Source organism: Anomaloglossus baeobatrachus, chromosome 12, assembly GCF_048569485.1.
Source record: "Anomaloglossus baeobatrachus isolate aAnoBae1 chromosome 12, aAnoBae1.hap1, whole genome shotgun sequence".
Lineage (NCBI taxonomy): Eukaryota > Metazoa > Chordata > Amphibia > Anura > Aromobatidae > Anomaloglossus > Anomaloglossus baeobatrachus.
In genome coordinates this window covers 65,107,596-65,122,501 of record NC_134364.1, presented here as the reverse complement: position 1 = coordinate 65,122,501, position 14,906 = coordinate 65,107,596, and the positions used below count along the sequence as shown (strand labels likewise).

The 14,906-nt window shown below is 40.3% G+C and overlaps 1 protein-coding gene across 2 annotated transcripts in view; it reads left to right on the top strand.

The window, feature by feature from the left end:
* Nucleotides 1-14,906, top strand: part of MDGA2 (MAM domain containing glycosylphosphatidylinositol anchor 2) — a 798,087-nt gene that overhangs the window by 683,842 nt on the left and 99,339 nt on the right. For both annotated transcript variants that reach the window (XM_075331178.1, XM_075331177.1), the window contains exon 9: nt 6,496-6,765. In XM_075331178.1, the coding sequence (XP_075187293.1) occupies nt 6,496-6,765 (270 nt within the window). The remainder of the gene's footprint in view (nt 1-6,495; nt 6,766-14,906) is intronic.

Genomic DNA, 14,906 nt, shown 5'->3' with positions numbered 1-14,906 from the left:
CCAGGTGAGAAAATTATCTTTCTCTTGATTTTGTTAATGTTTTTATTTATATATATATATATATATATATATATATATATATATATATGTAAAACGATTTTGCATCGAAATCAACCCACTAACACATTCATTGAGCTGTTAGGGAATGTGAGAACAGGTTGTAATTTGTAGTATACAGGGACAAATATTTTTTAACCACAAGATGCAAAACATTAACAATGCAGTAACATAACTGCATTACTAATTATATGCTAAATATTTGGGAGTCATATTTCACACCGCTGTGTGAGATGCCTACTTAAGGTCAATGCATCGCGGGTGGAGCAAAGCTGCGCTTATATAAAAAATCATAACAAATAATAATAAAAAAAGCCTATAAGTTATATCATCTTTTTTTATTCCTCTCTGCACAACCTTGTTTTTTTAGAAATTCACAATAATTATCTGTTATTCTTGAGGGAAATTTATTAAAACAAAATAAAGGAATTTTCCAGGATGAACAGTAAAGTTATTCTATGCTTGTTTTAGAGAATGTGGGCAAGATGTGACGTAAAATATTGCATTAGATGCAGACTACACCCTAATAGTCAATATATAAATGGGAGAACAGAGGGAGTGGTAGTCAAAGGTCATACACAAGACCAGCTAATCATGAATAACGTCAATCACTGCTTTTTTGCAAAAATATAACAAATATTTATTAAATTGAATAAATAGCAAAAAAGTGACATGAAGAAGTAAACAAGTACATTACACAAAGATCAGGCTCAAAAGGAGATGTCACTGAAGTTCAATAAACCAGGGGTCCACTACCCATCAGGGGAGCAGTGTCGCAAAATAGTAAAAGGGGACATGGTCTGATAGAGACTCCGGACAGTAGATTAAATATAACTCCAATGTCTCAAAACATGCACACATATTCCAGTAAGCACTCAAGGAGACAACATCCATAAGGAGTCTAGTGACCGGAGAATCAGACCATGAACCATATGTTAATCATATCGCAAACAGGTAACAATCATTATATGCACAAAGTAAAATTAGTCCCTGTACTGCACTCACCCATGATGATGGAAGTGGAACCCGAGCAAAACGTGCCCCGACGCGCACGTTTCGATGTCTTCTTCGGGGGGCCGAAAAAAAGCAGTGATTGATGTTATTCTATGCTTGTTGTCTGACGTTATTTCTAAGAGGCCAAATTAAACCGTTACTGCCAACCCCATCAATTATTGATTGGAACATTGTCATCATGCCTTAATCCTGAAACTATTAACCCATTACTTGCCAAATTAGAAATTTTTTTTTTATTAAATGACAGATTTTTAATGAAAAAAAATTAAAAATTAAAAATAAAAATGAAATTTAAGCAAAATTAATTAATTTAATGAATTAAAAAATGATTAATTAATTTAATTTAATGAATTTAAAGCAAAAGATTAGGCGTGACAAAAAAAAAGGACATTGGTAGATAATAGGTTAAAATAATGCTTTTCCTGCATTTTTGCTTGATTTTATTCATCTTTTTATTTTATTTTTCCTATTGAAAGGATTCAACGCTAATAAAAACACTGATATTACAATAGTTGTCTAAAAAACAATATATTAATGCAACAAAATTCCATGCAGTATGAATGCAATCTAAAGGGGAAAACACACAATTGAGGCAAAAGAAAAAAAAAGTTATACCGTAATCAGCAGTCAATAATGCATGGTATAAATCTACTCTTTATTATCCTTCGCTAAGACGACTTTACATAGGCAACAAGTGTTCTCAGAAGGCATTAATACAATTAGACATTGCTTTTGGAAAAGGAAAAATAATCAACAATCCAAATTTATATTGTGTATTTCCATTAAAAACAAATTACTTTAAAAATGTCCCTAAGTGTCATGGTGACTTTGGGATATCGGGGAACTGGGGCTGGAACTGGAACTGGGTGACAAGCACCAGAGGCCTAACCCTGCCTACCGCTTCCAATCTAAAGGCTTATGCCGTGATGAGGCTCTAAACATGGAGGTGTGCTGTGTCAGAGCACATGAGAAGACTGCACACCTCCATGTTGTCTCCAGCCCCTTTTATGATCTAGGAGCTGCCCCAAACCTAGGGGGGACAACAATGGCACCTCCAGGAGCCAATAGCAGAGTGCCACGTCATCAGTGACATCACCAGCGGCCTATCCGGAACCACCACGTCACTGATGACCTCTTGGCAGCCACACCCCAAACACCTCACCAGTCATCGTCTGACGACCAATGGTGAGGTGCCAAGTCATAGGGGCGGGACTCTGCGAGCCAGTCCGGAGTGGACACATCATCAGAACACCTGATGCCTGCCGGCCTATCAGTGCCTGCCGGCCTATCAGTGCCTGCCACCTCATGGACATGCCCAGTGAGGTCCTTACCGGACCTAGCCTCTATACACCTATGTAGATATTGTATTCAAAACCAGATGTTTGCAGCTAGTATAGTCATTTACCTCATTAACAATGTATAGAGGGGATTTCTGTTTAATTTAATGTTAGCTTCATTGAAAAAAAAGTGTTTTTCTTTCAAAAATAAGGAAATATCTAAGTGACCCTAAACTTTTGACCTGTATACTGTATATGGGTCATAGATTATGATGGGTGCTATGTTGCGTATCTATACAGCAGAGATAAGTGTGCAAAAGTCCTGATTGTCAATGATCTTTATAAAAGTGAGGGTTTCATAATCTTATCCTGTATAATATAAATATAAAAATAGTAAAAAAAAAAACCTGCCTCATAGTTCACAGGTGTATAGCGGAGCTTTTTTCTGCGACCTGGCGGGTTATTGTTGGATTTCAGATGTACATCTTTTATATAAGCCTCTGATTACAATATTGCGACTTCACATAAGAGGACAATGCTAGGATTTATGTTTACAGGGGATTTTTTTTTTTTTTCAAGAGAAAGAGCTCCTTAAAGACATTCCCGTCCTTCGGGTGCATTAACCTAGATGTGAACTTTACTGCTGACTTTTTTCTTTTTTTTTTGCCTGCAAAGGAAGATAAAGAAGTAATTTTCAAATAGACAGGATGGCTTTTCCTGTCTTTCTAGAAGAGACTACAATGCCAGACAGAGATTAATGACCTGCAAAGTGTAAGGTTTTTAAATTAATGTTACTTATTACAACTATGGCTCCGAGACAAAAAGAAAGTCATCAGCGGAGACACCACCACCCACTAATTGATTCGAGAAGTTTGGTTTATAAGTATAAGCACTTTCTAGTGTTCTCTGATTGTGTCGGAGCAGGGGCGGTGTGACAAGTGTGACAAGCAGTTAAGCCCCAAAGCTCTTGTTTGCTGTTACAAGTGAATAGCAATGTTGTCTCGCAGAATCAATCTAGGGGATGTAGTTGGTATGTTAGCAAACCTGGAGGCGCGTTGCAAATAAAATAGCATACTTAAGCATTCAGGAAAACAGATGAGAAAAGACAGGTCTATAAGCAATGTCAAGCCCAAGATGTATCAATAATGTAAGTAATAAAAAAAAACACTTCAACTATATACTGGTTAAAGAATGGTTTGTCATATTCATATCAACAGTGTAGGTAATGTAAAAAAAAAGACATCTATTTATGCATTAAAATAATGTAATTAATAAATAATGCAAAAAAAACCTCCAAATCATTTGTATCAAATATCAATAGTGCAAAAAAGACATCTATATACCCATTAAAATAGTGTAATTAATAAGTAATGCAAAAAAAAACAAACCCCAAAATCATCTGTATACCGGCTGAAGAATAATTTGTTAAATAGATATATGCCAGTATTGTAAGTAATGCAAAAAAAATAACAAGTCATCCATATACCGGCTAAAGAATGATTTGTAATATTCATATAAACAGTGTAGGTAATGTAAAAAAAGACATCTATTTATCCATTAAAATAATGTAATTAATAAGAAATGCAAAAAAACCCAAATCATTTGTATACCGGCTGAAGGATAATTTGTTATATAGATTTATACCAGTATTGTAAGTAATGCAAAAAAAAAAATAACAAGTCATCCATATACCGGTTAAAGGATGATTTGTAATATTCATATCAACAGTGTAAGTATGGTAATGTAAAAAAAAAATACATCTATTTATGCATTAAAATAATGTAATTAATAAGTATTGCAAAAAAACCCCAAATCATTTGTATACCGGCTGAAGGATAATTTGTTATATAGATACGAGTATGCCAGTATTGTAAGTAATGCAAAATAATTTAACAAGTCATCCATATACCGGTTAAAGGATGATTTGTAATATTCAAATCAATAGTGCAAAAAAGACATCTATATACTCATTAAAAGAGAGTAATTAATAAGTAATGCAAAAAAACCCAAATCATCTGTATACCGGCTGAAGGATGATTTGTTATATAGATATATATCAGTATTGTAAGTAATGCAAAGAAATTTAACAAGTCATCCATATACCGGTTAAAGGATGATTTGTAATTTTCATAACAAAGAGCAAAAAAGACATCTACTGTATATATCCATTAAAATAGTGTAAGTAATGCAAAAAAACCCCATAATTTATACACCAGTTGAAGGATGGTTTGTTTGTCATATTCATATCAATAGTGTTAGGCTATGTGCGCACACTGCGTTTTATGCCGCGTTTTTGCACATTTTTTGGGTGCAGTTTTGGTCTCAAACTGCATGAATTTCCTTCCCCAGCAAAGTCTATGAGATTTTATTTTGGCTGTTCGCACAGTGCAGTGTTTTTTGGCTGCGTCCTTATGGTGACCACAAAGATGCAGTATGTCAATTATTTTTGCACTTTTCACTACGTTTTTCATCCATTGCGTGCATTGGACAAAAACGCAGCAAAAAAACGCAACAAGAAATGCATGCATTTTTTGATGCGTTTTTTTCTGTGGGTGCGTGTTTGTGCATTTTTTGGGGGGCCAAAAACGCTGCATATTTGTGGTCAGAAAAAAACGCAGCGTGCGCACATAGCCTAAGTAATGCAAAAAATTTACAGCTATGTACCCATTAAAATAGTATTAATAATGCAAAACAAAAAAACACATCATCAATATACCGGCTGAAGGATGGTTTGTAAAGGGGAGATGACCTGTTGAAGTTCGATTCAGCTGAACTTTAGATTAAGATCAGTTTAGGACCCCAACGTGATCTGAACTCCAATGGATGTCAATAATTGGGCAGTTCGGGTCTCCGCCCACATGCAGCCAGCCATAAACTGATCTCTTCCATGGGAGACTGAGCGGGATTTTTCTTTGTTTTGGTCAGTGCACACTACATCTGTTCATGCTCTTGTTACCCTAATGCGCGCTGATCAAACACTTCAAGAGGCTTACACTGGGCTGAGCACCGAGCATACCCGAGCACAGCAATACTCATGTGAGTGGTGATTATACATAAAGCATCCAAACTCCGAATCCGAACTCTCATTCATATACCGGTTAAAGAAAGGTTTGACATATTCAAACCAATAACGTAAGTAATGTGAAGAAAACATATACCCTATATACCTGTTAAAGTAGTGTAATACAAAAAAGTAATTTATATACCAGTTGAAGGATGGTTTGTGATGTAGAACATGCATATTCATATCCTAAAGAGCACCTATAGTATAAATGTGAGATGTATCAGAGCTAGAGTTGAGCGGATGGGTTATAATCCGGGTTCGGCGGATCCGAATCGGGTTGCCGCAGAAGTCCGGATCCGATCCGGAATCCGGAGAGAGAGAGAGGAAGAAAAAAAAAAGGATCCAGATCGTGCACCCCGATTCCCGGGTTTTGGTCGGACTCGGATCGGGCCCTCAAACCGTGCGGATCCGGATTTTGTGGATCCAGATCCGCTCAACACTAATCAGAGCTAAATTTTAATGGATGTTTCCTGACTTTCCTTAATGGCCAAATATAGTAGAAAAGGAGAATCAGACTGTTGGATTTCAATATGTCCAATCCAATATAACAGAGGAGATCTGGAGTAACACACAACAGCAATCTCAGACTACACACAAGGTTTGACTGTAGTCTGTAGCCATGGAGATATATGATTACATATAAGAGTTGTGTAGAAAAGATGGTACAAAACAACTTTTTCAGCTTTTTATTTTTTACATAATCACTTATAACTTGGAGCTACACTTTAAAGCACAGTTGCTCAGTGGTTAGCACTGCAGTCTTGCAGCGCTGGGGTCCTTGGTTAAACTCCCACTAAGGACACCATCTGCAAGGAGTTTGTATGTTCTCCCTGTGTTTACGTGGGTTTCCTCCGGGTACTCCGGTTTCCTCTCACAATTCAGAAACATACTCATAGAGAACCTAGATTGTGAGCCCCAATGGGGAAAGTGTTGCGTATGTATGTAAAGCGCTGTGGAATTAACAGCGCTATATAAATATATAAATATTATTATTATTAAATACAAAATAAGAATGATATACTAGTAACGGTAACAACCCGAAGCTTAATTTACGGCTAACATTTGAATATTTATGTTTTGCAGATCCCCCGGCTGTCGAACCAATGTTTCAGGAAATTAGACAAGGTCTTGGCACCAGCGTCACCATGAATTGCCGGGTTTTGAGAGCTTACCCTACAAGGGTTCTTATGTATGAATGGAGACTGGGGAGCAAACTGTTAGAGAAGGGACAATTTGACTCGCAAGATTACACGGAGCTGACTGTGAATATCCACGCCAGGGAAAACTATGGTATATACAACTGCAGCATAATTAATGAAGCTGGATCTGGACGGTGCAGTTTTCTGGTAACAGGTAAGCTCCCGCAGAGTCACCATTGTACAGAACATTGTACAGTCACCATATAGTGGACATTCTCAGGTTCTGCAGGATCACATCCACTCCAATGGACATTGGGCTTCAGTACATAGGAATGCCACTATGTACTGTACTGCATTGTAGATGATCCTCTATGTAACAGCTGAGCAGTGGGGCGCTGGGTGTTGTACTCCAGAAGAACAGTAAAGATGTCCTGGACATCTCCTTTAAAGTGACTCTTTTCCCCAGGTTTTTGTTACCTCATTTGACATCAGCATAATGTAGGAAAAGAGACCCTGATTCCAGCAATGTGTCACTTAGTTTATTGGGTGCAGAAGTTGTGACAGTATCAGTGTTCTTAGATGTAGCAATGCAGCACAGCTCAGAGGGCTAACCCCGCCCACACCACAGCTCTTTTTGTACATTGTCTATTGACAGTGAGCTGCTTATCACTGGAGGGGGGTGGTTAGAAGATTTGGAACAAGGCAAGTCCCAGCAATGATAATGTCCAAGTCATAAACCCTCCATTGTAAGTGAACAACAGCACACAGCTTAATAAATGGCACATTAAATGAATTCTGTTTTTCAGCCCCTATCTCCTACTGTCTTTAGATTACATAGCAAAAACCTGATGACAGACTCCAAGAATATCTCAAGTTTACTACTTAGAAAAAAACAAACTTCCATGCAATGTTCATTATATAATTCAGTGTATAAATGACCCTCAATACAGTGCTTAATGCTCACAATGTCCACCCACCAGAGCCATTGTTCAAATAATACCTTCCTACAATGCCTAATACTTTCACGCAATGCCCATATAACACAATCAGTGCAAACATAATACAATCATGCAGTACCTAATATTACCATCATATAATGCATAATACTCCCATACAGTGTCCACATAATATTCATTCAGGGTACAAATAATACTAACCTACAGTGCCCAATTTGTATTACATACACTGGCCACATAAAAGTCAGTATACAAAAATTGTCACATACAGTGCCTAAAACTTTAGTACAATGCCTACACAATACAGTCAGTGTACAAATGATGCAGCCATACATTGTATAAATAATACTCCTATACAGAGTCTACACAATACAGTCATTGTAAAAATTATATCCCCAAACCGTGGCTATCTAATACACCCATACAGTAACTACTTGATACAGTTAAATGAGTGTAAAATAAATAGTTCCATCATACAATGTTAAGTAGAACTTCCATACAATGCCCACATAGTATATAAAAAATACTGTTATGCAATGTCCACACTTTACGGTCATTTTGTGTACATATATTACCATCATACATTGTCCCTATAATACAGTTATTCAGTTCACAAATAATAACGTTATACTGTGCCTAAACTAATACTTCCACACAGTGCCCACATAATACAGCCAGTGTACAAATAATACAGTTATACACAACATATCTAATACTTTCATACACTATCCACATAATACAGTTATTCATTGTAGAAATAATATTCACGTACAGTGCCTAATTGTAATGATGTTACTTTGGGATAGCGAGGGCCATGGGGCTCCTATGCTCTCCCTTATGCTAGGGGACTTTAGGTTATCCTTCACCTCTGGATTACTGCTAATGGTGGAGATGCTGGAGTCCCGTGCCTTTCTATACTCCTGATAAATACTACTCTAATAACCCCCTCCCCCTGGGGAGTGAGATGCTAAACAGATAAGGACAGACAACGGAAAACCAAAACTCTAACACCTTACACACACAGGACTAGACAAAGAGAGACTGTCTAGAAAAACAAAAGCATGAGGGTAGCAACAAAACGTCAACAAGGGTTAACACTAGCACCGCACACAGCAACAGGTGTATCACACCAGATAGTGTGGTTCACCACACCTCCCCAGACGAACTAAAATAAACTATAGCAGGCATAGGTGGAATAATCCAACCAGCATATATAGGAGGGAGCAGATGTGATTGGCTCCCCAACAACATGTGATCAAAGGAGACTAACAGGCAGACTTGCAGAGATTAACTCCTGCTAGGCTGCCTCTGAATTAGCACTGAGCAGGTCAATACCTGAGTCTTCCTGCGTTGATCACAGACACCAGAGAAGTTATCAGGTGGAGTGTCAGAATCTGTAGTCCGATAACAGAGAGTAGACGAAGAAGGGTTCTAAATTCCGCGCCAAGGACTCAGTGGATTCAGAAGGAGATTAATGCTTCTTTTAATAACATGCACAGGTCAACGCGTTTCAGGAGTCACAGCTCCCTTCATCAGGGCAACAGGCAAGGAAAATCAAGAGATTTGATGTTCCTTGCCTGTTGTCCTGATGAAGGGAGCTGTGACTCCTGAAACGCGTTAACCTGTGCATGTTATTAAAAAAAGCATTAATCTCCTTCTGAATCCACTGAGTCCTTGGCGCGGAATTTAGAACCCGTCTTCGTCTACTCTCTGTTATCAGCCATAATTTGGGACTGCTGCCGGGACCCGGATTCTTACATGCGTGCATAGTGGTTGTGATTGGCACAACCACTATAGGTGAGTTTGATTCATATCTATACCCTTTTTATTATTGGGGTAAGACCCTATTGCGCTTTCTTTTTCCACAGCCCTTGAGAATCTGTAGTCCGAACAGAACCCAACGCGGCCATGATAGGTGTGAAACTCTATGTGACACTAATACAGTACACATACAATGCTCTCATTCAGTGTAAAAATAATGCTGTCATTCAGTTCCTAATACAGCAATACTGTGTCGATATCATACAGTCAGTGTAAAAATGATACTGTCATACAGTCCCTAACTAATACTCCCATAAGATGTCCACATACTGTAATATAGTCATTCAGTGCACAAAATATACCGTTTTACAATGCATAGCATATACTTTCATACAATGAACGAACAATGTCTTATGCGGGTGACTTCTCCTTATGTCTTCAAGTAACTATATTATACTGCTATACAGTGCCAAAATAATAAATATCTCCAAGGGTTTACTCTAACCTAAAGCATCCAACAAGGATTGCGGCTTCTCTGCAACCATTGGAAAACTATACCAACAACTTAAAACTTGAAAAATTAAACTTTTCAGATATAAGAAAACCAAGAATGTTCATAGGTAGGACGCATAAAAGAACCAAGGCTAATTCGCAGCAAAACCTGCATGACGGATGAATAGAGATATAAATTTTATGACCTATAGTAAAAACTAAACTACAACATCAGGAGAAAAAAATACTACTGGAGACATTCTCACTGTCAGGAAATTGGATTTTTTAGGGTCCCTCTTAAATTATAACTAATATATAACATTATTCGGCGTCATTTGTTTCACTTGTAATTGGCGACCTAGCATGAAGACGGAATATCTGGAGGGATGTTTAGCATGATAAGCAATAAATTGAGAGCAATTAGGAGATAAATTGATGGTACATGTGGATAACAGCAGACTCTACTGAAATGTATTAGCTGTGTAAAGGAAATTAATGATATGCTACAGCCGCTCGGCTTTAAATGTTGGGAGGATAGTATGCCGGTTACAATTCACGGAGTGGTAGGGATACAGAAGGCTGCACATCACAAGCACTGTGTGACCAGCCATGCCATAACCTCTTCCCCAACCGGACCAACTTTTATTTTTGCCCTTTTGTTTTTTTTCCTCCACTACCTCCAAGAATAATCTTTTTTTTTTCAAATTGGCACTTGAGGTCGTAGCTAAAGTTTTGAAGAAAAGATTTTCTAAGCTCTAGGTCAAGGAAAGCAACGTGGATCGAAGGCAAAGGTAAAGTTGGCGGGAGGTGTCTGACAATACTTGGATTAGGAAGGACTAGAACAGCAGGAGGACAGGCAGACAAGAGGAGCAGGATACACTAGAAGATACAGAGCCAGGAGTGTGGCTACGCGAAGGAACTGAAGAAGTATAATCAGTCCAGGACCTGCAACAATCAAATGGTTAATAACAGAGTTGCTTGATACCAGGAGACAGATGGCAATGTCAGAAACGTAGGCAGTCAATCAACAAATAGTTAACCACAGACAGAAGGGAATGAACAGGAAACTGGATAATTGATTGAAGATTACACACTGTTGCAGCAGCTCTGTAGTGTGAACAGCTCCAGTGAAGAGTTTGTTATGGTTACAGCAAACAAACGGTTATCCACAGGTCTGAGCCAGAAAGCTGAAAGTGAGCGACAAGGACCAAAAGTGAAGATACAGCTGGTGGACTTGCCGGATGGTATATGGATCAGTGAGGATAAAAACAGCAGGATACACCACAAGATACAAAGCTGAGTGTGGAATACTGTACACAGGAATTGAAAAAACAAACTAAGTCCAAGACTTGAGGCAAGCAAATGGTTAATGGCAGAGATGCATGAATACAGATGTCAATGTCAGAAATGTATGCAGTCAACAAATAAATAGTTATTCACAGACAGAAGTGTTGAACAGGAAAACTGGATACTTGCTTGAAATATGTTTACACACTGTAGCAGCAGTGTTGTAGTGTGAACAGCTCCAGTGAAGAGTTTGTTATGCTTACAGCAAACAAATGGTTATCTGCTAGTCTGACCCAGAAAGATCAAAGTGAGCAATAAGGAGTAGGACCAAAGGTAATGGCACAGCTAGTGGACTTGACAGATGGCATATGTATCAGGGAGAATAACCACAGTAGGATACACCAGAAAATACAGAGCTATAAGTTTGGATATTGTGACGTATCAACCGGCTGTATTACAAAGGGCCGGTATGTTTTGCAGAAGCATGGGTGCTCTGCAATGTGAAGTTGGCTGGGACCTGTGGTTCCACAGGATTGCATTACATGCAGAGCCATGGAAGGGGGTGTGATGCTGATTACACACTCCATACCACCTGTGGGTGTGGCTCCAGGGGTTAAAGCAATCCTGTCTCTGAACCTAGGTGGGGTGTGTCTAGGGCAGTGTATATAGAGACTGGATCTAGACTTCCAGTGTGTGGGCTGGAAACAAGTGAGAGCAGAGCAGGGAGCTCTGGGTGTATCAGCCTGTGTGGAGGCTGAACACAAGGCTCTGATATTGAGTCTGAGGTGAGTGCAGCCAGGCCAGGGCTGTAGGGCCGAATCTCTCCAGGAGGAGAGACAGACAGGGGTCTGCAGAGGGCCCTGGGTGCTGGAAGGAACCTTGGCTAGAGCTGTACGCTGGCAGGAGCCAGAGAGTGGGGAAGTTGCTAAAACTTCCACTGTGGACTTTATGTTATGTGTTGGACTTTGAGGATAAAGCCAAGTACTGACATTGTTCTGTTGTGTGACCTCGTATGGTTTATTTGAGCTATTAATAAACCCTATGGTCTGTTAAAGAGACTAATTGTTCCGGTGTGCGTTAATCCCGATACCTGGCGTGTGGCCCCCATACACTTGGGGCCCACATCGTTACAATATGCACAGGAATTGAAGAAGCATAGTTAGTACAAGACTTGCGGCAAGCAAATTGTTTATAGTAGAGTTGCATGATGTCAGAAATGTAGGGAGTCAACAAATAAATGGTTATCCACAGGCAGAAATGATGAACAGGAAAAGTAAATACTTGATTGAATAAAAGATTGCACACTGTTGAAGCAGCATTGTAGTGTGAACAGCTCCAGTAAAAAGTGTGTTATGCTTACAGCAAACAAATGGTTATCTGTAGGTCTGGCCCAGAAAGCTCAAGGTGAGCAGCAAGGACCAAAGGTGATGGTACAGCTGGTGGACTTGTCAGATGGCATATAGTTCGATGAGGATAAAAACCAGCAGGATACACCAGAAAATACAGAGCTATAACTGTGGATATACACAGAGATTGAAGAAATATAGTAAGTCCAGGAATTGAGGAAAGCAAATAGTTAATAGCAGAGTTGCATCAATACAGATGGCAATATCAGAAATGTATTAAGTCAACAAATGAATGGTTATCCACAGACAGAAGTGAGAAGAAAATATTACACACCATTGCAGCAGTGTTGTAGTGGAAATAACTCCAGTGAAGAGTTGTTATGCTTACAGTAAACAGTTATCCACAGATTTGACCCAGAAAGTAAGGGGTGCTTCACACACAGCGAGCTCGCTGCCGAGATCGCTGCTGAGTCACGCTTTTTGTGACGCAGCAGTGACCTCATTAGCGATCTCGCTGTGTGTGACACTGAGCAGCGATCTGGCCCCTGCTGCGAGATCGCTGCTCGTTACACACAGCCCTGGTTCGTTTTCTTCAAAGCCGCTCTCCCACTGTGACACACACATCGCTGTGTGTGACAGCGAGAGAGCGACAAATGAAGCGAGCAGGGAGCAGGAGCCGGCGTCTGACAGCTGAGGTAAGCTTGTAACCAAGATAAACATCGGGTAACCAAGGTGGTTACCCGATATTTACCTTAGTTACCAGCCTCCGCAGCTCTCACGCTGCCTGTGCTGCCGGCTCCGGCTCTCTGCACATGTAGCTGCTGTTCACATCGGGTTAATTAACCCGATGTGTATAGCAGCTAGGAGAGCAAGGAGCCAGCGCTAAGCAGTGTGCGCGGCTCCTTGCTCTCTGCACATGTAGCTGCATTACACATCGGGTTAATTAACCCGATGTGTACAGCAGCTAGGAGAGCAAGGAGCCAGCGCTCAGTGTGCGCGGCTCCCTGCTCCCTGCACACAGCGCTGGTAACTAATGTAAACATCGGGTAACCATACCCGATGTTTACCTTAGTTACCAGTCTCCGCAGCTTCCAGTCGGCGGCTCCGTACAAGCGCAGCGTCGCTTGCACGTCGCTGCTGGCTGGGGGCTGTTCAGTGGTCGCTGGTGAGATCTGCCTGTTTGACAGCTCACCAGCGACCATGTAGCGATGCAGCAGCGATCCTGACCAGGTCAGATCGCTGGTCGGATCGCTGCTGCATCGCTAAGTGTGAAGGTACCCTTAATGCAGATCGATGATAAACAAGTAAGAGTTCACTGAAGAGATGATTACCCAGCTGAGATAAACAGATTGTGAGTTAAACACACACAAAAAGCAAATGAAACTAAATGCCAGACTCACTGGACACTGAGTCAGCCCTAAAAGGCCTTGAGTGATGATGTCAAAGGCAAAGTGGCCATAAGAGAAGGGATCAAGGACCAACGCCAGCGCTGGGACAGGTATCACTATGCAAGTGAGCAGCATTAAGCTTCCTGGATGAAGCACTTTGGTTGCGAAAAACGCGTCGGGTGTGTGGGCATACTGCCCAGTTACCTTGGTCTGGGCCCTGTATACTGGTAATCTATTCATTAACTCTTGAATGTTTTATGTGATGCCTATGTGTATATATAGCTTTCACACTTGTGAATATATAAATTACGCTCTATAGTTTGGGTAGGTTTAGGCAGTCGGATTTACTTCTTCAATTGTGATTTATATATGGTTTACAGCTCTGTTTTATGGGCCCTTATATTATTATAAGGTTGGTGCCGGGTCCACATGTCAATACCTCATCCGTCTTTTGGGTTGGTTCATTCTTTTTAGATTGTTTTCTATAAGCTTAATTAATAAAGATTATTACAATTTTTGACTTTTGGCTTCCATTGTATTTTTGGTGTTGTATGCATATAGCCTTACACCTTGGTTATGGTTTTGGTGGTTAGTGTTATTATGTTAGTGTAGCACCCCTGAGGTACCAGGTCCCACAAAATGGAAACCCAAAAACCAGAATATCCGTGCCAGTCAACACACCAGCACCTTCAGGCCACATACATAACCCCAATTCCAGACTGAGAGACTGCCTAGCAACAGGTAAAAGGGATGGGCACTCATTGGCTAGTTGCCACCCAATTTGTAGGGAGAGACCCAGCGAGGGGAGGGGCCAGTGATCAGTTGGAGAGTTGGCAGGAGGAAGAAGAAGTGTGAGGAAGTCGAGGAGAGGTGGAAGTAGAGAGTTGAGAGTGGAGTGAAGAAAGAAAGGTGTAACGACCTGAAGTAACAAAGGAACGCTGAAAAAGGAGACGAGGACTGTGGAGTAAGGAACCGGGACTCCAGGAACCATGTGTTACCTGTGGATGTGTAATACTCCAGGAACCGTGGGGCGCCTGTGGAAGTCTGGAACCAAGGCTCACAAGACTCAGCATAAGGCAGGGTGCAGACCCTAGGACAGCGGGACACTTTATGCTCAACTGTTAA